At 37.8% G+C, this 25253-nt stretch overlaps 1 protein-coding gene across 3 annotated transcripts; it reads right to left on the bottom strand.

The window, feature by feature from the left end:
* Positions 1-37: 37 nt before the first annotated feature.
* On the bottom strand, positions 38-24669 carry LOC134533064 (uncharacterized). 3 transcript variants are annotated; one of them, XM_063370264.1, is made up of 11 exons: positions 24408-24669; positions 23225-23366; positions 21626-21711; positions 20419-20494; positions 17724-17867; positions 14519-14678; positions 11088-11258; positions 7441-7555; positions 4963-5094; positions 2036-2145; positions 38-1261 (listed from the first exon to the last, which is right to left on the bottom strand). In XM_063370264.1, the coding sequence occupies exons 1-11, from the start codon at positions 24499-24501 to the stop codon at positions 1106-1108; spliced, it is 1386 nt and encodes a 461-aa protein (XP_063226334.1). In that variant the 5' UTR covers positions 24502-24669; the 3' UTR covers positions 38-1105. The 3 variants fall into 3 exon arrangements, with proteins under 3 accessions (XP_063226334.1, XP_063226333.1, XP_063226335.1); XM_063370263.1 differs by having other exon boundaries at positions 4963-5097; positions 24408-24663; XM_063370265.1 differs by lacking the exon at positions 4963-5094 and having other exon boundaries at positions 24408-24662.
* Between the last annotated feature and the right edge of the window lie 584 nt (positions 24670-25253).

Consider the following 25253-nt stretch of genomic DNA (forward strand, 5'->3'; position numbering starts at 1 on the left):
TTTTTGTTAAAAAATTAAAAAACAAATGTTTGGGGTGGACAACCCTAATCACTTAGGGGTATGAAAAATAAATAGTATCAGATTCTCAGACCTACTGAATATGCATATACAAAATTTGATAAAAATCTGTCAAGCCGTTTCGGAGGAGTATGATAACTAACACTGTGACATGAGAATTTTATATATAAGATAAAGAAACTAATATCATCATTAAAAAGGTTCCGGCTTCATCGTTTGTAATAACTAAAACACACATAATGAATTAATGATAAGTACATATCAAGTACAATAATGTTGATCAATCACTTCAACAACTCGTGGCAAGACACTTAAATGTGAACCTAAAACAACATTACACATACTAATGCCAGTCAGTTAAAAAACAGCAACTAAAATGTTCAAAATCTTTTGTAATGTTATAAGTTCGTGAGAAAGTTATAAATTTGAAAAGAAAAAAAAAGTACAGCATTTCTAGTGCAATGTGTAGGCCAAATATTTTACGGTTTTACACTTTGACAAGTTTTGTTTATTTTTAATGTATTGTGCATTGATGATGATGATGATGATGAGTTGTTTTAGCCTATTACTGAGTGTCGTGAGCACAGGCAATGTTGTGGTGTGACAGCCGTGACGTTCCTACGCTTGCCAAGGCAGGATGATTCTGCTGTGATTATCACACATTAATAATACATAAAATGACCGAAATATCAAAACAAAAAATGGTGGTATTGGTACTAATAAACCTACTTTTGTTTTTAAGCATTTGGAAGGATAAAAATTGTGTGGTTTAGTGCCAACATGTTTTCAAATTTAAATTTTACTTTTTGTCACTGACTTATTATTTCAATCTTATTAATATTGTTAAACACAAAACTCAGCAGAAAAATGGTCTAGATTGCACAAACATACAAAAACTTGATTAATACTCACAAAAATTCACAACTCACAATGGGTGCCATCTTCAGACCACAACACTGTTCCAGCTTACCCACGACACCATCACAAACTTTGCTCATTCCCAATAATACACATTTAAACTTGTACCAAAACTTCCGACAAAATAAAGCTATTAAATATTCTCCTGAAAACTGTCTCCATGCTATCTTCACCCCTTTATTTCTGGGGTCTGGGGTCTGGGCTCGGTGCTTCGTCTTGGCGGGGGTGGCGACGGAGCGGTCACTGGAACTGCAGTGCTGAGGCGTGATTGGCTTATCTCCCTTAGCTCAGTTAGGTCCTGGCTCTCCTCTGGCACGGAGTTGCCCTGTCACAGTGACACAGGCATCGCACTATTCGCTCGCAGGCGGAGGAAGTTAAGAGATTATCGTTTAAAGCAGTAAAACATTTATTTTTATATACCGTATTTACTCGTGTATAGCGCGCCCTCGTGTATAGCGCGCACCACGATTTTTGCAACAAATTCCAAAGAAAAAAAAATTGAAATTTTTTTTCCATAAATAAATTTTACTAACATTTTGTGGTACCTGATTATTTAAATTGATGTGTGGTGATGCGTCAGGAAAATACTTAAACTCTGCTGTGTAGACGGAAGATAATGAAGCGCTGTATCGTCACAACTGGTACGTGGGTGGGCGGGAGGGAGGGAGGCGTGCCGCGCTATGTTGCTAAGCTGGCGCGGAGAACTAGATGACTCACCCGTCGCTGCTGGGACGAGGAATGGAGGAAGCGAAGAAAATGGTCCGGGGGGGGGGGGGAACTGGCCCCCCCCCCCAACTTTTTTTCCCCGTGTATAGCGCGCATCCTTATTTTTTTTCCTTTACTTGAGGGGAAAAAAGGGTGCACTATACACGAGTATATACGGTATATATATATACATATATATATAAAATTAATACGTTTTTCTTACCTTTGTAGGTAGTTAATTTCAAATGCAAGTTGATACCTTAAAACCTAAATCTATAAAACTAGCATTTTTAATTACCAATAGTAAAATTTAAAGTTCTTAAATATTTCTTACAATAATGCATAGAAACATCAAAATAATTAACCTATCTTACAAGAAGGCAGACTATACTACCTCCAACACAAGTCGTGAGAGTCCTTTCTGTTGGGAAGGTGCTGCAATACTGTCTTGGTACTTAACTGCCGCCAGCAAAGCCTTCATACCTGGACTCCCCACGTGATTGTCTGGAACAAGATGACTAACTGGTAGAGCCAACATTTTATGGTGTTATAAAAAAGTAAGTTTCTTCATTAAAAATAGACTATTTTATCTTTATTGTCATTAAAAATTAAAATCATGTGTAATCAACTGCATTAACAATTCATGGTAAGAAAGACCCTTAAAATATGTAGGCCCTACATAAAACGATAGTACTGTACATATTGATAAAGGTAAGTTAAACAAAAAACTGCAACAAGTTTCACATTAAATATTCTTGTATTGTTTCTTAAGTGTACTATTATTATAAATCAGAAAATAAATATGCAATATTAAAAACCCAAAATCATTATACTAGTGGTGTGCGGGATCTCGACTTTTGGGAAAAACTTCAAGAGGGCAGTATTTTTTCCCCCATCGGAAGGGAAAAACCAAAAATTGCTAACGTTCAAAAAAATTTGATCTTCTATTATCAACAGCAAGCCATTTGGCTTACAACAAAAGAACAACAAATGTTTATGAAAAATGGCACATTTAATAGAAAAATTATTTAAAAATTCAACGTCTTCCACTAAAAATAATCCCCAGAAAATTATGTATATTATGATTATCGTCCAAATTAATAATGAACGGCTTGAAACGCAGCGATGGACGAGACACTGAGGTCCACCGAAACTTATGGACATGTTACAGACGCACACCCCGTCACTTCTTTCACAATGCGACTGAGAATCTCGGTTGGAAAATATTTGTGCTTTGGCCTGTCATCAGGTTTAAGCGCACGTAGCAGCTGCAACTTGCAGGCATGCAGCTTTAGTCGCTTGTGGAGCATCCTGTGCACCGTGATCGTTGGTAGCTGCACCTGTCGAGACGCTTGACGGATTGATTTGGTTGGGGTCCGGATGAATGCCTGTTGCACCGTCCCACCCGTGCTACACTCGTGCTCGGACATCCAGAACACTTCCAGTTTCCTTGAACCTCGTGTACCCCTGCCGGATGGTCAGACGTGATTGGGGTGTGTCTGTAAAGTGTCCGGAAGTTTCGTTGGATCTGGGTGGCCGATTAGGTCTCTAGCCATCATTCCGCACACTGTGCCACTCCTGGGGGTGGCCATTTTTGTCTATACCTCACCTGCACAGACAAAAGAAAGAAAGAAAATAGAGAGAGATTTGTTGCAACTGTTGGTATAGAACAAAACTTTAGGTGTGAGTGAACATTAGGCCACAAACTGCACCTTTCTATCTGTCTCCATTTCTGACTTATACATGATCAAATGATAATTGGAAAGATAATTTTGTGACATCATGTACGTCACTGCAGCTCAAGAAAGTTATTTATTCACAGCCAAATTCAGCTCTTTGCTGTTTTAGAATTGGTATGTGACACAAGAACATTATGAATACATAATTATATTGGGTTAGCTACATACTAATACAATACAATTGTACAAAAACAAACCTAAAACAGCAGCGGAAAACTGTAGCTCCGAAATGATTGTAAACTGAAGCAACATGAACTAAGAACCCAGGGAAAATGAATTGGTTTCATTTCCATGATACATTTCATGAACGTTTTGCTTTTGCACTACCTCTTCACTGTTGCAATGCAGGAAAAAATGACTTCCAAGTGTGAAATAGTTGCATTATGTCATAAAAATAGCCATTGAGTATGGTAACTAGGTTTTTTATTTAAATTTTTTTGTAATTTTATTTTTGGCTCAACATTTTATTATATTAAGGTCAATAGAAATTACAAGGATATTAGGAAAGGAACCAACCATTGCCTGCAGTAGAGAGCCACCCCAACATTGGTCTGCAGTGGTTTCGAGAAACTATGGGAAACCTAAATCAGGATGGTCGGACCCGTTTTCAGGGTTCGTACTCCTTAATATACTTAAAAAGTTCTTAATTTGTTTTGAATAAGGACCCTGGAAAATCCTTTAATTTCACTTATATAAGCCTTAAAAACTCCATAATAAAGACTGACAGCATGCAAATAAGGAATAAATGTGGGTATTTTAATGTTATTTTGTTTCCTACTTGGCAGAAAACAATGCATTCCCAGTATCATTTATGAATTTTGGGCCACATAATTAGATGTTATGAATAAAAAAATGTTTTGAATTTGTTTATCGTAACTAGGTGCCTTACTAATAACTTATAAAGTAATTGTAATAAGTGATTAAATTAAATGGTAGGGGTGTAAATTTTAGATAGACACTATGTTTGGGTTAGATATGTGTTCCAGAGATAATACTCGACCTGTAAGAATTGAACTAACCAACAAAATTATTTTTTGTACATTAACTGTTTGTGGTGTATTTTCTTAATTTTTGATTGCACAAGAGGGTATGAACATTGGTTTTAGGTCAATCGTCTGAAATGAAAGTCCAGTGTCTTACAGTAGGCACACTTTATTCAAAATCTTGGGAAGCCATGATACCACCCTTAAATAAGACCCTATTTTTAGTACTTATGCAAAAAATACTAACTTTGACTAGCTTTTTCGACCTCGTTTATGAATAAATTCAAATACCATTAGCAGTAGTGGACGTGAGAAGGGGAGGATAGGGGGAAATTTCCTCCCTTAAAGATATGAAAAAGGTGAGTTGTTGTTACTGCACATGCAATCTCAAACCACAAAGGCAGTGATGCATGTTGAGAATGATAATATTGATAATGTTACTGCCCAAACCCCTTGTTGACTCAAATTTTTAATAAAGAATTTTTTTTTTCTTTTCCAAATTCCTGCATGAGCCACTTATCCTGTGCCTACTGTAGTACTGAGCCACCTCACTACATCGCGGAGACTGCCTCTGGAAGAGGAGGTGTGTTGGGACTCACAGGCGAGGCTCAGGTGTGCCAGCACGCGGTTGCCGACGCACCACAGCTCCCCGCCCTCTGCCACCACCTCCTGCATGAAGGGGTGCTCATCCACCAGAGGTCCCTCGCTCACCCCCTGGGCAGACGCCTTCTCTGCTGCGGCCGAGCATCACCACACCATCACCCTCGTTACACGGTGGACCATGGCCGTTCCGGGTCTGCGATTCTGCCGGATTGTCAAACGTATCATTTCAATTTTAACAGGAATGTAAAATGTGAAATATAACCCGTCATAATAAAGGAAACACCCTACTGAAATGAAAACAGACAGTAACAATAAACTCAGAGCGAACTAAAATCATTGGCAGCGCAGTAATGGAACCTGGCCGTTAAGAGAAACCAAGATGCCAGGGAAAAAATAATTTTATCCCTATTATTTAATGTACAACTTTTCAAAAACCACAGTTAAATAATCTAAAGATTGTAATTTTTACCATGGCCATAACTGTAAACCTCTGTGTATATTGATTTCTTGTAAAATTTCCCATCTTGGATTTTTCCATCTTTTTGCTATAACCGTAATTTTGAACTGCTTATCACAATTTTTGGCATTTCAAGACATAAATCATATCTTCCAGACCCTCTATACCTGTTACAACCACATATTTACTAACAGTTGTAAGCGCAGTGAGGAAACAAATTATTTATCGCAGGAGACTATACAACTGTCATGATAATCACACCATTCACAAGTGTTGACTTCAACAAGTAGCCAAGGTTAAGTCCTATGTCATGTTGACCCAAAAATTAAGGACGGAAGCCTTTATTGTAAACAATATCAAAATATTTGAAATTGCAGGATGGCGAGGCCTAATCACCCTTACAATAGATTTTTAATTTTTTTTCTATCAAGGTAAACCCAAGCATTAAAAAATCCAGAAACTCAACTCATGTCCCCTGGTGTCCGGCTCCTGGTGATGTGTCTCTTCCCTCTCGCTGGTCCTGCCTGAATAAACCCGAAAAAATTTGAATGTAACTCTGTTCAATTAGTGCCGGATTACAGAATGTGCCGAACCATGGAATGTCTGATCAAAGACTTTTGCCTGTACCTCTCTTTAAAGGATTACAAGATGGTTTATTTCTACTACCAGTTCACTACAGAGTGCAAAAGTAGGTTTTTCCTCATACATTCTTCTATACTGAAATGCATATGTTCTTTAAACTGAGTGTGGAAAAAAGGAAAATAGTGGATGACAGGATGAGGTATCATGCTCTACGGCCATTGACATGTTATTCAAGGCCTGAGGTGCCTAAGGTGTTAATATGATATCACCGTATATTTAGGAGCACACGAACCCAGCAAACGTCTCCGCTCAGGGCGTCATCCATGTGGGAAACGAGACTCAAATTCTCCTCAGCACAATAACCGTAAATTAACTTAACCTGGCCCATTCCTAATGCCGGATATGCTTATATACAAGTAGAACCTTGGCACATAAGGCATCCCACATGTTTGATGACTGCTGAAAGCACACCTGGCCAAGAACATACACGTAAATTGGCATATACCAATAAAACACCTCACTGCATGATCAGTTTAGGTTGGGTTTGGCGCACACTCGGGCTGAACGATAGTTTTGTTTATTGCAAACAGCCCTCGTGGGTTACATATTGTTATGAGGCTGCTAAAGACGAGGCAGGCCAGTCAGCATGGAACACCATCCTACAGGATTTCTGCATATAGTCAAGTTATCTGAAAAGAAAACAACTAATAACTATAGCTGGTTCAGTCACAAGGGTTAGTTTTATGCACCATGTTGATATTGATTATGAATATTATCTAAGGGCTTTTTCTGTAAATTTTAACAAGAAACCTCCTTTTCATTTGTTGTTCCATCACGAATATTATCAATAGATATTAACAAAGTGTAACATAATGGATGTGAAATGTCACATAAGTGTTTATAATTTATCACTTGTGTGACTTTTTACACCCATTATATAAATATAATTTGAAAATATTTGTGACTGAACAACAAATGCAAGGAAGGTATCATGTAAAAATTTACAGACATAGCCCTTAAGTTATAATATTGTCGACAAAATTAAAAATCAATATGGCATTTGAGACAGAACCTTAGATGAACATTTTCGGGAGTCATGCTTAAGAACTACTTCCAGTATTATTTGGACACACGCCTAATGAGTCTAGTGATCCATAGGCATATGTCAAAAAAGATTAAACCGTTACTCTTTAGAAATACCATAGAAACATTTTATTCCTAAGTAAATTTGTGACATAAACCAATTTTAGCAGCCACAAATTTTAAACATGTGACATTTTATAAGATGGTAAATAAGGAACAACTTTCCTTAATGTGCTACCAACCTAACCAGAGTGTGATTGTTTTTTTCATTCGCAGTTTATAGACAGTAATTTCAAAATTGTTCAGATGAGCCTGAACGAACTTTGTGACTGTCTGTAGGGTGCCTGCTCACCTTTCTTCCTGTCTTTGCTGCTGCTACTCTCCCTGCGCAAGGATGCTCTCTCTGTCACGCTCCCCTGGGGCCGCTGTGTGGTTCGAGGCATCTTCCCTGCTGACTGCTGCTCCCCCTGAATGCATTGAATTATTAACACTGTCCTCTCGCAGCTAAAACCACCCATAAATGAAATATATATGTACAGCATGTCCACAAAATACCATTACAACTTCAAACCTAAATTTAAAAAAATAATGTGACAAGGTATCTGGATGGGGTTTGTGGCATTGTGATCAGAATCTCTCAAATTTTATATGTGAATTTTTATTTCTGTTTGTTGCAGTTGTGAATGGTAAATGACATCCAAACATCACAGAAGAAGGCTACACCCCAAGAGAAAGCGCAATGTTTATCCTGGTTCATCGAAACAAAATCAGATATGCAGGTGCAACGGATCTTTAGGACCAAATATGCGAGAGAACCACATTCACGACCCACAATTCGTGAGTGGCACAAAAAATTTATGGAGACAGGGAGTGTTCTGCAGCAAAAAGGCAGTGGTCTGCCAAGCACGAGTGCGGGAGACATTGAACGTGTTCGTGAGGCCTTTGTCCGGAGCCCCGGTAAGTACCGCTGCGAGACAATTGGAGTTACCTCGTTCGACTGTTCACAAAGTTCTTCACAAAAACCTGAGACTGTGCGCTTACAAAGTGCAGTTTTTACAAGTTCTTCAGCCATCGGATGGACCACGCCGCAAGGCTTTCGCTACAGATATGCTGGCTCGAATGGACGTGGAGGAGGATTTTCTTGAACGCATTCTGTTCACTGACGAGGCAACGTTTCATGTGTCAGGTCTACTAAACAGGCACAATGTGAGGATATGGGGATCTGAGAACCCACATGCCTCCAGAACACTTGTGCGCAATAGCCCAAAAGTTAACGTGTGGTGCGGGCTAATGAGCACCCGAATAATTGGGGCATTCTTCTTCGCCGTAAAAACAATCACAGCCAATGTCTATCTCGATATGCTTACTGAATTTGCTGTCCCACAGTTGGATGGAAACATCATGTCATCCTTCAGCAGGATGGGGCACCACCTCACTGGGGAATGGCAGTTCGTGCCTATCTCAATGAACAATTTCCTGACAGGTGGATCGGAAGATATGGTCTGATACCGTGGCCACCTCGTTCGCCTGACATAACCCCACTTGATTTCTTTCTTTGGGGTTATGTTAAGGATTAACGATTAAGTGTACCATACAAATGTTCCCAACATCGATGAGCTGACACGGTATCGGACCATATCTTCCGATCCACCTGTCAGGAAATTGTTCATTGAGATAGGCACAAACTGCCATTCCCCAGTGAGGTGGTGCCCCATCCTGCTGAAGGATGACATGATGTTTCCATCCAACTGTGGGACAGCAAATTCAGTAAGCATATCGAGATAGACATTGGCTGTGATTGTTTTTACGGCGAAGAAGAAGAGGATCGTGGAAGCTGTAGCCTCCATTGATGCAGGACTTCTTGAGCGAACGTGGAAGGAAATTGAGTATAGACTTGATGTGCTGCGCACAACTAATGGTGCACATATTGAGATTTATTGACTGAACAACTAGACTAAATTCACATAAAAACTTGGAGAGATTCTGGTCACAATGCCACAAACCCCATCCAGATACCTTGTCACATTATTTTTTTATTTAGATTTGAAGTTGGGGATCGTCCATTAATCACGTGAGGTTCGAAAGGGGGAGGGAGGGGGTCGGGAAAAATCACGAAATATCACAAGGGGGGAGGGGGGTGTAGAGAGATATCACGTGTATTTATTTTTTCGCCCGATTTCTACTAAACCGAAAAGCGACGCGTGACCTTGACTCGCCGTAGCCAGGCAACAATATCCCCGCCCGCCGCAACATGAACCACCCGGCTCGGCTTGCCAGTCACCAGTAAGACTGTGATTTTGGCGCCGAATACATGCGTAAATCACATATAAGCCTTTCCTTTATTATTTTTATGCCAGTGAGAACAAACCTGCAACCTTAATGTGTGTCTGGACATTTTTATCACTGTGCTTAATTTTCCAGAATTAAATTAGATTATACCTATGTTTAAAGATAATATTCTAAAATTTTTAAAAATATTTTGTACCAAAAAAATACACGTGATTTATTGGGGGGGAAGGGGGGGGGGGGGGGGTTAGTCTAAAACCTCACCACAAATCACTAGGGGGTGGGGGGGGGTTAAAAATTTGCTAAAAAAACATCACGTGATTAATGGACGACCCCTTGTAAAGGTTTTTTGTGGACATTCTGTATATATATATATATTTTTTAATAAAAACTTATTATTCTTTATGAGATTAGACCCGATAAAAATATGTTATCAATCTAATGACTTCACTTAATTTTGAGCAGTTATTAAATAATACATTTCCTTGAGTTTTTGGGAAGAATATAATACCATATTTGCTCCCTTAGCTACAACACTGCCACGAATACCATGTCTTCAGCTGGTATCTTCTAATTCCTTTCATGTGACTTCTGGCCTAAATTGTATACCACTGACTATGCCAAATCCAAGTATACAAAAACCTGTACACTTTGCCTCACAAATTTAACTAATGGTAATGAAAAAACCTTTATAGTTGAAATATTATTTGTTAAAAAGAAAAGTATTTTAAAATACTCTTAATACATGTGCAGGATTTATATATTTTTTTATTATGAGATCCAAAATAAGCTTGCGGCTTTCCGGGACATGCTGCAATACCTATAGGTAATTAATGCTTTTATACACTAATATAAAGTAAGTAGTAAAGCATTAGAAAAGAAAAGTGTCATCTGGAAAAAATGTGTTCAATATGTGCACCTTTAGTTACACGGTACACATCCAACCTAAAGTCCAATTCTTCCCACACTTTGGTTATAACACATCCGGAGTTCTGATCTGTGTCTCAACTTTGCCGAATCATTAGGTAGTGGCAGAACGTAGACATAATCTTTTATAAAGCCCCAAAGGAAAAAAAATTACATGTTGTTGTGTCAGGTGAATGTCAAGGCCAGCAAAAGAGAGCTCTGTTGTCCTGATTATTATGAACAATCCAACGGTCAGTGACTTCAAAAGTTCAACCACTCTCATACAAAGAGATTTCAATAGGGAGAGCTCCTTCCTATTGACATAAAGTTTAAAGGTTAACTCTGTACCAATTGGGGAAAGAGCCATTCTTTTGCACTGCAAGCGAAAAAAAACAACGCAGTATTTGTTCCTGAGCTTATCTAAAACTATTTCAGTTTCTCTTTAAGTGTGACCTTGAACCAACACACTACAACACTTACAGTTGATACTATTAATTTTTAAAACTGGGACATTCGTAAATGGTCATACTGTATTGATAGGGACACCTGTATTTCGCGAATACATTTCATGTCAAGGTATTTCACAAAATACTGTAGCTTTTCTCCTGTGGTTATTGGCTGAGGTCAGTGAGAGGTGACGTCCCGCTCTTGACGGGGCCAATGAGAATGTGGTCACTGTACTGCTGCACGCTCACAATTTGCCATGACTCTTAGAAAAAGTTACAGTGTTTTGTGAAATACCTTGACATGAAATGAAATCGCGAAATGCAGGTGTCCCTATGCATTGAATTAAAGAGTACATCTCACAGTGTCTTTCTGTTGGATCAGTCTCTGGATATTCTTCCTACGTCTGAGCCTAGCCTCACTATGGGTGAGTGGGAACCTCTGCAGAGACTCGGCCAACCAGGAGGCACCATCGTCGCCGATCCTGTTGCCCGCCAGCAACAGGCACACCAGTATCCTATTGGTCCTCAGCGCCTGCCACACATCATGTCCCAGTTTCCTTGAACCTGCAACTTGATTGTTATGCTCTTTTGTCACTTACATATTTAATAACTTAAGTTCTTTTCTGAACTTATTTCATTCTGAACGTTAAAAAAAATTATACAAAGTTTAGGTATATAGCTTGGCAAGGTTCACTTGTTTACAACTTGTTTACATTCAAATACAGTAGAATCCCGCTGGAACGACCCCTCACGGTTCCCGAAAAAACGGTCGTACTTACGGAAGGGTCGTTCCAGAGAATTTGGGCAATTTTTGGCCAATTTCCCTCCCCCCCCCCCCCTTCCCACTCTTACGGCGTCACCATTCGTCCCGCCGCGCCGGACACGTCTCTCGGCGCCAGGCGAGCTAACGGGCGGCGGACATAATAACCAACCGACGTGAGAAGGGAAGCGGACGTCAGAGTATTTTCCCTGGGTTTTAAAAGTGTGACAGCTGAGGTTGTTATAAATAAGGGTCGGGCCAAAAAGCTATTATACATGGTACGTAACTGGGTGGTTTGAAATATAGAGCGGCCGAGTTTTCGTACGTCGCGCCCCTCAAATTTTTCAGTTGCACATTGCGGCCTTGCTTCTGTACTGCATTCACAATTTCTTCTCTCTGTTTGAGAATCGTGAAGAGAGTAGACTTCGGAATGTTGTATGCTGCGCTATCTTAGTCTTGGAAATTGTTTTCTTATCCACTTGCTGGATGATCTCATATTTTTTCATTAGCGAAAGTGTATTTCGCTTGGCACTCATTTTCACAAATGCGAAACGAAAATCCCAAAAAAAAAAAAATCAAAATCCGTGTAAAACTGCGTGTGTCGTCAACGATCGTTCATAGAATCAAGCCAATAATTTTACCAAATCAAAATCCAAAAACAAATGCGTGTGTCGTCAACAATATACAAAATTCACAAAATCAAACCACTAACCAAATCGGCGTCCAAGAAACAAAGCGTAATAAGTCGTCAACAATAATAAAAACCAAGAAATATCCGAATCAACAAGCAAAAGAAGCGTATCCACCAGCGAGCAAGATCACACTAACAAGCCACAAGACAAAGACACGGGATCGAGACGGCAACAGAAATGTGCATGCGCACCACTGTTTACCGTTATCGCTAGGGTGGCCAGTCTAGACTCTGGAGGGGTGGTATCTATTTTTAGCCATGCGTGCGCCTGCCAACAGTACAGCGCTCGCCAAGAAAAACGTGACGCGCAGCGCCGTACATAGTGTGTAGCGCACTTGTTTTTCATCCGATTTTACTCTTTTTTTTTTCGAATTTTTTCACGGTTCCTCGAAAACTGGTCGTTCTTACGGAATGGTCGTTCCAGAGGGGGGTCGTTCGGGAGGGGTTCTACTGTAACTGCTTATAATTTACTTGCATTCAATTCCTACATCTACCACAGTGTATAAGAAAAGTTTGGGTGTGCATTTTGTAATTTTGCACCTCTGTATGTATCAGCTTTGAAATAATTTTCTACAGGCTGAATGGTTGCAAAAAAAAAAAAAATAATAATGATGAAACCTCTATATTAGCTACAGCTAAAGATTTTATGGTTTTATAAAAAAGCAAGTTTTGTAATTTCAAATGGGCATTTTATCTTTATCATCATTAAAAATTAAAACACATGTAATAATAAGTAGATACATATAAAGCACAATTATGTTGATCAACTTCTTCAACGATTCATGGTAAGACACTCAATGTGTGTACATAAAACAATACTACATATATTGATGAGAGTAAATTAAAGAAAAAACTGCAACTAAAATATTCAATATACTTCAGTAATTTTCTTTAGTGCACAAGAAAGTTATGAATATGAAAATAAAATTTAGCTTAACATTTTTTTATGCAGTGTATAGAACCAAGGTTTTATAGTTTTCATACATCTGACCAAATTTGTTATAATTATGTGTGATTTAAGTGTATTTCTAGTGCCAACTGACATATTTTAAAGTTTAGTTTTTTACTTTTTGTCACTGGGTTATTATTTCAGTACTATTATTATGCTATATACTACTTTTATTTTAAAAAACCATACATAGGATCCAAATAGATTTTTTTACTTAATAAATAATATTTAAGTTTTTAAATAAAATCCAAAACTAAAGATTTCTGAAATTCATGATATTTTAATATACTAAATGAAGCAATTGAGGTGAATTTTGCTGCATTTCAGTATGATGTAGCATATTGACTTTCATTTTGGTATCTGGTGGTGTATTGACTTCATTTTCGCTGTTATTTTAGTTTTATCGCTATGTATTTATCAAATAATCTTGTCTCTATTAATAGGATGTAGAATCTTACATATGGGAACTTCAAATTATTGAGGTAGGTTTACTGATAAAGTGATTATTTTACAGTGATAACTTGTTACTGTGTGAACAACACACTACACTGCAGCCACGGCCGTAATGAGGGAGGGGCGGGGTACAAAATCCCCAGGGCCCTGGTTTAGTTTTGACATTTTTTTAATGCTTAGGTTTATCCAAACAGGACAAAAATTACATGTCTATTGCTAGTATAATTCATAAGAAACCTTACCGCACAGATCACGTGTACAGTAATGGCCAGAATAAAATTTACAGTCTTTTAAATTTTTTTTAACTGTAGGATTTTAAGTTTAACTCTAATAAATAGGTAGCAACAAGATTTTACTGTGAATTGCAAAAAAAAACCTAAATAACCCTGAAAACCAATTCAACACACCACCCCACACAACACCTAAATGCCAGTTAATACACTTTTCAACACCAAAATGCAACTAAAATCATGAATTAATCAATATTTTAACTGAACTTAACTCAAAATAATTATTAATTTTTAATACACCTACTATTTATTTCAATGATTGCATTTTATTAGCATGACATTTAAAAAATCAAATAAATAACTTTGTCTTATCTGATCTCTGGTTAACTCATTTTTACATTACTTTTTACATTCTCAAATACACAAATACTCATCCAAATATTTTTTTGTGATAATTCTTCTGTTCTATCAATGCTTATTACAAATTATTTTATTGTAAAAATTCATCATGTACCCCCTTTACACTATCTTGATAAATATATAAAAATAAAAACAATAACATTGATATATTCTGTTTTTAAAACAAAATACACCTTAAAATAATACCATAAAATCACGTCCCTGATAATAGGGAGGGGGCCCAACAAAATGATTTGCCCCTGGGCCAACTCCCTGGGTGCAGTCCAGGGGAGAAGGCCAGTAGCTTCACCTCTGCCAGGTGACGGGCGCCCTCGCAGGTGATGCTGTTGCACGTGAGGTTGAGGGAGAGGAGGGGGCTCGTCCCCGTGTCCTGATAGGCCAGGGCTCCGGCCAGCGAGAGGGCTCCGCCGTCCGACACCCCGCACCATCGCAGGGACAAGCTCTCTAGCCTGCGACATCCCGTGAGAACTTACGAGCACCCTCCAGCTCATGCCTGGCGAAGTCTGATTGAAACACTCGCGGCTTTCAACAAATAATTGCAGGACAAAGTTTAATATTCAGTTTGTTTAATAGCTTATTACAGAGCTTAGAATAAGTGATTTTGTCATGAGCAGACATCGATACTAACTTCTTGACAAGTTAAAAGTTAAGTTAAGTTGTTACTTTTTGGAATATTTTAAACTTAATTCATTTGTTTTGAAAGTAACTACATAACTTTTTACTTAAACTAGTTAGTTATAGAGCTAAAAATAACTGAATTGAAGTTGATTTAAAAGTCAGCTTTTACTAATCATTTAAATTCATCTTTGTTCATTAACAGTTAACACTTTATTTTTATGTAAATGTTATCGAAACATTTGCATGGATGTTTACATCGTCGTCATACTTTATATATGGTTTATAAGTTAAAGTGGGTTTATGATTTAAAAACTTAAGAATTTTAAGCTAAACCAGTAGGCAGATGAGCACACGGTTAAGTAATACTGCGAATATCCAATTTATAATTGAACTAGTGGTAGTCAAATCCAGACAATGAAATTGGGTGAGAGTGCAGACATGTTATAAAAGCTGAACTTTTGTACTTTGGGAATCATCTGCATTTGAAGTGCATTTCGTTAGGAATTGTTGCAGACTGATAATTTGTTCAGCGTAACTTTTTTATCCATGGTGAATTTGGTTATGTACCTACCTACTTTAAATACCAGACATATCGCTATGATTGAACCTAAAAAACTGCAACATTTCAACTCGGAATCTAGAAATAGTACACAAACAAGAATCACAACTACATATATAATACTATTTAACATAATGCTAATGTAATCTTTTCCAAGTCACCATAAAAAGTATGTATAGTTAAAAAATATATTAATGAATTGTAAAATTCATTTTTATGGACTAGAAGAATAGCAAATGTTTGCCACACGTACATCAAAATAAACAATTTCCGAAATTATAAAACAAAATAAAGATTCAGATCGGAGTTATCTTTAATATTTCGAGCAATTTTTTTCTAAGAATCTTATTGTTTTTTTGACATTATGATAATAATTCCATATTATCTACTTTGTAAGGGAAACTAGATGATGTAACAGAATAGGGAATAAACATCCACCTATTAGAGAACATGTCGTATATATTAACATAACAAACTTCTTTCGTACTGTATCATAACCTGCATTCCACAAGAAAACATTATTTTTAGCCAATAACAAAAATAAATTATTTTAGTTTGAGGGTGTACCGGTGTTACGTTTTGAACTAGTTGTGTTAATAGTGGGCGCCACCACGTGAGTGGGCACGTGGACCCGACTAAACTCTCTTGTTCAGGGCGTTACGTGGCCCGTGTGAGGTGAGATATTAGCCCTCCTGATCTCGATGTTAACACCTGTTCCTAAACCGAGCCCGCTCTCAGCGTCGGGCACACTTCTACCTAACCGCAGCGGGCCCCCCGAACACAAAGACACGTGACTCAATTAAGTTGGTTTTATTGATACGTTACACGTCCTCCTACAATCTTCCCTTTACACAGTTAAAACGCCCGAGGCACGAATCGGTATAAGTTGAGGAGGCAGACCACACCCGTGGCTGCCTCAAGCTTTTACGTAAAACGAAGGTGGTGAAAAACTCCTGAGAGTATAGAAATTAATTATTAAACAGCCCCACCGGCCGAGAGAGGCCCCGAGGATGAGAAAGAAAAACGATTTGGATTAGTTAATAAATTAACAGAGATACTTATCGGTGAGACAACGGTGATGTCCTCGGGGTGTCTGCAGAGACGTCCGCTCTCAGGCGGCTGTAGAAGGAGACTGGGGCGAGACAAGGCTCGTGGTAGGAAACATGGCGCCCTTCGCACCGAACACAATTACCGTTAACATCCCTGCAACTGCTTGCCCCGGGTTATTATAGAGAATAACATGAACTCTTTATAAAATTAACATACACACATCCACGACCAGACTGTCTGTAATAATTACTTGTGCATGAAATTAGTTTAAATAAATTTATTTACTAGTTCCACCGTCGCCTGCTAGGGAGCGTCCTGGGCCGTGCTTGCACTTACTTTATTACAAAAAATATTATATTAAGAAAACAAAATACACTCACTTGACTGACCCATCGTGACACTGTTTAGGGGTGAAAATAAAAGGTTAACAATATTAATTTAAATACCTATAGGGGTGCGGCGCACTGCAGCTAAGCGCCCTCTTGCGGTAGTGCGTGGCGCGCAATTCAGATCCCACACGACTATGTACGTCACGGTACAAATGCCGGGCAGGATAGGAGTGGGAAGAGGAACGGAGGATGATCAGGCTCATGGGGTGAAGCCCCGGCTGACGTCAAGTTCCTCAATTTAATATTCCTGCTTTTGTGTTGTTTATTAAATACTTACCCAGTGGTTCTTGTAGTTTTGATTATCTTATAAATGCTCAGACTGAGTTAAGTAATTTGATTTTTGAGAGTTAAAGAATATCTTTAGTTGTTCAATAATACCATATTTCAAGCAACTACCTAGTTTAAAACTGATCATACTTTATTTGATTTCTTTGTGATTCAATAATTTTTATTACTAGCTCTGATGAATCCTAAACTTCTTTATGTGTACAACCAATTGAATGCTAACAAGTAAAAGAGTACATATTTATGGTAAAGTATAGAATTCTTGTTGAACTAGGTTACACGACAGATGTGATTGATCTATCACGTTTTGTGCCCCGACAACTATTGTTATCAATTAAATATTCCATTAAAGTTTCGTGGTTTTAAAATTTCAATAAAAATTTCGTTTTTTGGTCTCAAGAAAGTTTATGTTATATAATATTATTGAAATTGTAAATGAATTGTATATTTTATTTCAAATATTTTTGAAAAAGAGTCAATTTAAAGGCAAATAAATATTAATTATGTGTGTGATATTCGCAATACCAGTAATGTATCAAAAAATGTATTACTAAATTAAAATTTTATGGTACAGACAGTAATTTGTAGAGTACCTCGCCCTGGGGTCGAGCAGCGGTCCCAAGTCGCCCCCAGGGAGCGTGTTGTAGTCCAGGCTGAGCTCTCTCAAGGTCGTGGCTCGCACGACTAGCCTCGCCAGCAAGGACAGCTGGTCCGTAGCGAGCCCGCAGTCCTCCAGCCTGCAACAGCGCCCAGCTGCCGGCCATGCTGCGCTCTAGGGCTGTAGCAGCTTGTGCTATCAAGTTAGTACATTTGTTCAATGTCGTCAAAATAATGTTTCTTATGTTCCTCAAATAAAATATTGTGCTTTTAAACTTCCTGAAATGTGATTTCATATGCTTTTGTTTGAGTATTTTTGTTTAAAAAATTGAGTTACCATAAAAATGTAAACATTTTAATAACAACACATAAATATTCTCATATTATCTCTTGACTGATTGAACACCGAGAGCCGATAAATTCCTTGCTTAACACATCATGATGTAAACTAATACCTATTTAAGGTCAATTTGCAACCAGGTTTTAGAGAAAGGATTTTATTAAATTTTTAAAAAAAAAATTACATTTTGTGGGGAGAGGAATTTTCTCGATCCCCATCCCTTGGATCCAACTCTGCATCAATAAGAATGAATCAAACCCTATTTGGAAATTGGCAGGGTATAAATGTGTGAATGCAGAGCTCAGAAAATCCAGGTAGATAATAGAAAGTAGGACCTACAGTAGTGTCTTGATTATCCAATGTAATTAGATCCAAATGCAATTCAATGGGGAAAAAATTTGAATTTTACAGTCTAGCCATTCCTCATCAAATTGAGTTCATCTAAATGAGAAATTCAACAGTCTAATATAAATTTTCAGAGAGAGATAGACAGTATGGGAGACGTTGTTTGTAAAAAGTAAACTCTAAAACTACTGGACCAATTTCAAAAATTCTTTCACTGTTACAAAGATACTTTATCCCAGATGGACATATAGTCCATCTCTATGTTTTATTTTTTGAAATAATTTTTCTGTAAGATATAGCAATATTTGTAGATAACACCTGAGAAAAACAACTAATTTGCTTTCTTGGCTTGGCTGATTAAACTGTTACAGATATCACAAAACATCCACCGGCTCTGCCGTGCGTGCCGACATGTGATGTACACATGCTATTTCATACACCACTATATCTTATATGCATTTTGTATGTGAACATAATTTTTGGATCTTAATTCGGTTGTTTTGTAATTTTATTTGACAACATATTAACACAGTATTGATTAAATAAATTATAATTTGAAGGCCAGATATGAAAAAAATTACTTTTAACTTGACATAAATTTATATAAAATTGTTGATGTTGACGTCGACTCAAGTGTCTCCTCGGCTCCTTCAGGCCGTTATGCCTCGTCAACGTCCTCTCTTGCAATACTAGTGCACCGACTGTGAAGTGCGACGGTCAGGGACGCACCCGCGTGCGCCCTAGTATGCCAGTGGGCTTCTTTGTGTGTGTAAATAAGTATGGTTTTTATGTATTTTTAAACGATCACGAGCCTCGATAATTGTGTATATTTTGTAATCGTAACTAATTAACTGATGTGTAAATTCGCTTTTTGATTAATGTCTCGCTAAGTTGTGTAAATAATTCTGTAATTTCTCTCAAGTGTTTCGCAGTGCTAGTAATGTAATCGCAGTCTGGCACGTCGTGGGGTGGGGCCTCTCCCACGCCAGCCGATTTCTCCTCCCCTCCTCCGCGGCCCGCGGGCCTCGGCCCGCTGGCGGGCGGGGAAGGGCAGTGGTGTTCAGGGCGCGATCGAAGACAGACGTGCACGCCGCTCCGCTCTGCTTGCGAGGCGCGTCTTCTGAGCTCGTGGTCTGACGACAGTGTAACTTCACGGGTTGTCGCGGCAGCAGAGCTGCATCCATTGAATCGCTCACTCTGTTGAGTTTTACGAGTTTTCCGGGATGTCACCAGACGACCGTCATAAGCCGTGTACGCGCGGTTACAGACCGCCGAACCTTGCAGTCAGTACGAGACTTTTACGTGACGGAACGCGCACGCGTTGCGCATCATGGCGGAGCAATCTTAATCGGGGCCATTGTTACGGGAATAACTTCCCAGTTTGTGTCGGGACGTGTTAACGGACGAGACTTTCTTCCGGGAGTCCGGGTCATAGCGGGGAGGGCGCTCGTTCCGCGACGGATCCGCCAGGCTGCGGCAGGCTCTCTAAGCGACAATAAAAGGGGCTCGTGGAACATTCAACACCGAGTTATCCTTGGAACTGCCCACCATTCTTCCTCCTCATCTAAACTTCCCTCCAGGTCCCATATTTCCCGGTCCCGGCCACGTTGGCCTGGACCCACACCTCACCGACGAGAGCTGCACGGGCAAGACAGGGCAATTACGCAAACGGGGAATCAGGGACCTTAAGCCGAGGGACGTCAATGCTAATCCTTTAAAGAAATATTAATCTGTTAAAAATATTTATCAGCCCATGGGAAGCTGAGTACCACAGCTAGTAATTTACACATAGTTTCTTCAACCATTGTACAACTGTGGCTTCCTTCGACAAGGAGTTCCTCCGCAGCCAGCAGGAACTCCCCTCAACATTCTATTATTTCATGCATTTTAAAAAACGGGTGTGCACTCGTGGCATGACGCCAGTCTTCAATGCTGTGTCACTAACATTTGGTACATGGTGTTGCAATGCATCTTGAGGAGAAAATGGCCGCATTGCGGTGACGAACCTGAGACTGGTGATAGTCGGGAATGCTGTCAAACATCTCCCGATGGCTCGGAGCAAGTCTGTCTCCAATCTGAAACCTACGTGAAAAAAAAAATTCCAGGAAGGTATTACTTAGTTATCATAGCTACTGGAAGTGAATTTAATAAGGAAAGCTCAAACGATACAATGTTTTTACATTAATAACCTAGCATTATTTTACGACTTTCATTATTTTATTTATCAATTCATACACAATCTAACATTTAGAAAAAAATGCAGGTCATTCATATACATTCATGATTCTCTGTATCGAAAATCGGGAAGTGTGGAACTTTAAACCACATGGGCCTAACCAGAAGAGAACTGGTGCAGAACTGGCAAATCAGCTTGCTACTCATTGGAGCCAAGCTCAAAACAAGAGGATCAATAACAGATCGTAGAGGAAATTCTCTTTACAATATAATAGAAACTATATCAGAGGAAACATAATTTTTTAAGATTCCATTGATTCCATTTACTTACACGAGAGCTCATGGTTACATGCTTGCTGCCTACAAGCATCATTATATAAGGAAAAAAACCAGACCGGGTCACCATTTATGTGTTGCAAAATTGTTCTGAAAGAATTACACATTTCTTATATTCAACTACACTTCACAGGTGACAGCAAAGTAAGTCTTTTGGAGAAAAAAAAAATCCACATTAAAGGGTGTCTTGAATAACACTATATCTGTATGTATTATCCTGCTGCCTTCATAATACACCACATATAACTCACTGCAACAGCTTAATACACAATACATGTCATTTGTGAGTGTTCGTTAGGACGAAAATCACTAAGAGTGAGAGAAAAGTCACGACAACATGGGATCATACTTGTCATACATTACAAACCAATGTTAATTTACAATTTTTTTTTGCATAAAGCTGCCCCGCACGATTATAATTTATTTCAATTGAAAAATACACATGCAAACCTTTCAAAAACTTTCACTAACACCACTTGTATTCATGGGTTTAATTCATCCCTAGGGATAGGCAAGGCCGTCAAGACACTACGGCCTTGGGGTCAAATAACTTATCTCAATTCGAGATTATTTTATAGATTCGTAAACCTTTTAGTTTGGTGCTCATATTTTAGCTAATTCAAGATAAGTCTCACTTACAATGTAGTAGTTTGACAAAAATCTTTCTAAAAAGATGAGAGGAATAGACTAAATGTGGCAAACCTTTAATTGCAGCCTTTTGTACATCGCCATTCTTGTCAGACTGATCAAATGTAACTCTGATGACTGGCACTGGATCTTCGTCATCTCTAGAAATGACTACATGAGTTTAGATGTCTTTTTTGATAAACAATTTGTGAGAGTACAGTCATCTATAGTATTTCATGTAGTTTGGAGCTAAACAATAATCAAGTGTTTATTCTAGAAAAAAGATTAAAACAGTGTTTAGATTAAACTGAAAAAATTAATAAACAGGGTAAATCTAAGGTTCAGAAACAAAAGTTTTTTACAACACTAAAAGTTTATGAATCACGAGTTATTTGATTTGTAGCCTGTGAGTAAATAAACCTGTGACTATTTCTATATAATGTAAAATTCAATTTTTTTTCAGTGTAGGCCCTACACATATTTTCAAGCCAAGAGAATTATTCTCTTAGCAGTAATACTGTTTGCTGCCTCCTTGATACAAGTCTATATCACTTTGAGTTTGTGTTTTGCTAGTGTGGAAAGTAAGGTAGTATAAAATGTTACAAGTTGGATTTCATTTGTTTGAGACATATTTATACTTTCTTGCTTTTGTTGGAATGTTTTTAAAAATAAAAGATGTTTAGACATTTAAAATTTAAGGGTTAGTTTTTTACATGCCATTGTACCTCATAATAGTTTATTTCTTAGTCCATGCCATATGTGTATATTTTGTGATATAAAGTGCTTCCACCACCTACTTAGTAACAATTTTATGGGTTCAACATTTAACTGCTTATTAATCCATAAAATTGTCACAAATAACTGTCCTGGTCAGTGGCTAAATCCACTTTCTCTCTGCCCCTGTTAAAAAACACAAAAAAAAAATTCTATCTCTCCTACCACCATCTTCTGTCACTTCTTACTCTGGGTAAAATAATGTTTTCGATAGGAAAAAAATTCAGGAAAGAAATTGACAACAATGTTCCTCGCCCCATTTCCCACCTAGCAATGGAAATGCACTCATTATTTAATATGCTTTTAGCAGGGGCGCAACAACTAAATTTCCAAAGGGGGGGTAATATGCCTTTTTGTAAAGAATCATCGATCCCCCCTATTGAAGTGGGGGGTCCGGGGGTCCTCCCCCGGGAAAATTTGTATTTCAAGGTGGAAAATGGTGCTATTTAAGCAGTTTTATTATCTACAAAGTGATTACACAGCACTTTCTTTGCCCCCATTTGCCCCCACTTCAAGGTTACAGAGGGGGGGATAAATAACCTTGCCCCCCCCTGTTGTTGCACCCCTGGCTGTTAGCATAGTTAGCACTAAACTATCTCAAGGAAATTTGTATGTCTGACTTTCATTCTGTGCAGAAAGAGTTAAATGATTTGATGCTTGTACATTCAAATATGTTTTAATTGTAATAACTTCATTAAAAGTTTATTATTAAAAATAATAAACAAAACATTATTTTGATTGAATGCCAAAAGATAAAAATAATGCATGTACACAGTTTGTGATATGTGAATTATTAAGTAATCTTAGGAGACTGAAAGTTAATACATACCTAATAGGATTTGCCCAAAATATGAAAATTAGTTGCATCATTAGTTGATGAGTTGCTGTTGCGGTACGCACCTGTCGTCAATATGGTCTAACTCACTCTCCGCCGCAAATTCTTCGCCCCCGTACGTTGGTGTCACCACCACAAGTGGTACACGCAAAACACACTCCTCCGCGCAGATCTCCACGAACCTTGACGGGAAGTCCCGGTTCGGGCCTGTGAGGACGACATAGAGCCACACTACAGTAGAGACGCACTTCGCTAAAATGCTGCTTCCATTGAGTAAATATAGACAAATAATACAGGAATTGTAAACAGTGTGATAACCAGTTTTTGGTTTAACATCTGGATGCATACCAACACGTGACACCCAAATCAGTTGACATCAATTATGCATAGTCTATAAAAGTTAAAATATATTAGTTTATTTTAATTAAGTAAAAATTAAATACATAATCTGCAAACTAAATGGCTTTTAAAACTCGTCATTTCATAATTTATTCGAAACGAGCGTGGTCTTCATTTGTAAAAGAAATTTTTGGTGTTCTTTCGAAAATTATTGAAAACATTTTAATAGTCAGCGAAAGATATTTTCATTATTTACTGTGATATCATGTTTAAGACAATGTTTCTGACTCTAGGTGGAAACAACTTCGACAGTCAGTATTTTGTGAACTGGGGCCAGGAACATACACTATGACACAAAGGGATATAAAAATTATATTTTAACTAAATTTGGTTTGCGAAGTGTTTTTTTTTTTTTTAATTCAATCAAAGTGATATATTCAACATCCAACTTATGCATAATTTTCACAGTCTTTGGTGTACTTCCAGTATCATAACAAGTGATATATGTTAATAACACACTAATTTAAAAAAGTTCGAACTTATAACAGTTATACAAGTTTTAATACAAATAAGTACTACATTAGAGAGGATATATATGTACTCCTTTAGTCCTTTTACCTTATTTTCAGACACCAACAGTTTCCCCCCCCCCCCCCCCCCCCCCAAAAAAAAACCCACCCTTTTTTAAAATAAAAAAAAATACAACCCACTAAACATTACCAAAAAAAACCTGTACATATAATAACATTTAAATGTTGCAAACAAATGGTAGACAGAGATAGACATAATTTAATTTTATGCATGTATGTGTGAATTAAAAAATAAAATAAAAATTGGTTTTTGCAACATGAAACAACCTTTTAAAAAGCAATAACAAAACATGACTTATTAAAAATAATCTTTAAGTACCTGGGTCAAGTACAGAAGAAACAATTTCAGAACCTTGTATATCTTGTGATTTACGAGGCTTGGAACTTCTAGCTTTTCGTTTACTTAGTCTCATTTTTTTTTTTTGTTTTTTAGTGTTTGTAAGCAAAAAATTATAATACTTTTCGAAACGATTACGAGACTATTTTCTTCTAATTATTATAGCTATTTAAGTGCTTTAAGTTAAACTAAATGCAGAGTAAATAACTATGTAACTATGTAATAACAACCATAGAACAAGCATTCTGATAGTTTCATTTGAAACTGCGAATGAAAAATTGAAAAGTCAAGAACTTAAGTTGTTTTTGGAACAGTCATTTAAGGCTATTACAATTATGATTTTAATAATTTCTTGTTTCTAGGTTTATATATAGCTGAGCCATCTACTGCGGTTTAGTGTTTGAATTCCGGGGTGAGCCAAGTGGGAAGATTGGTGCTGGATGGTTGAAATATATCCAGGAGGGCACTAGGCTAACTTGCAAACTAACCAATTGTGGTAGCATGAGTCGTTGGCCTTAGTGTGGTTTACTTAGCTAGAGGCTGTCGGATGTTGCTAAATGAATTAACTAACTATTAAAACAGGATTGGGTTTGGAAATGTTTTGAAATACAGTCTGCGAGTTAGGTTATGGTTGAATCCCAACCAGGTTGTGCTTATTCGCTACCTTGCCCAAATGTATTGGAATACCATCCTAAGAGTTTTTTCAGTATGTTTATTTAAATAATAGATATCTATTGTATTCGCTTGTGATGTACCTGGTTTAAGTGCTAGTAATAACAAGTATCCATAAGTTTTAGTGATAAGAGCCGATAGTCATATTGTGTCAGG

This window comes from Bacillus rossius, chromosome 6, assembly GCF_032445375.1.
Source record: "Bacillus rossius redtenbacheri isolate Brsri chromosome 6, Brsri_v3, whole genome shotgun sequence".
NCBI classification, from domain to species: Eukaryota; Metazoa; Arthropoda; class Insecta; order Phasmatodea; family Bacillidae; genus Bacillus; species Bacillus rossius.

Bases quoted from the DNA above. Each gene is read 5' to 3' on its own strand.
- LOC134533064 (XM_063370263.1), bottom strand. From the start codon at position 24,501: ATGAGACTAAGTAAACGAAAAGCTAGAAGTTCCAAGCCTCGTAAATCA. The intron at 21,712-23,224 runs GTGCGTACCGCA...AGTCATTTCTAG, and splicing joins TTAGACCATATTGACGACAG to AGATGACGAAGATCCAGTGC. The intron at 5,098-7,440 runs GTGAGCAGGCAC...GCTCGGCCGCAG, and splicing joins CAGCAAAGACAGGAAGAAAG to CAGAGAAGGCGTCTGCCCAG.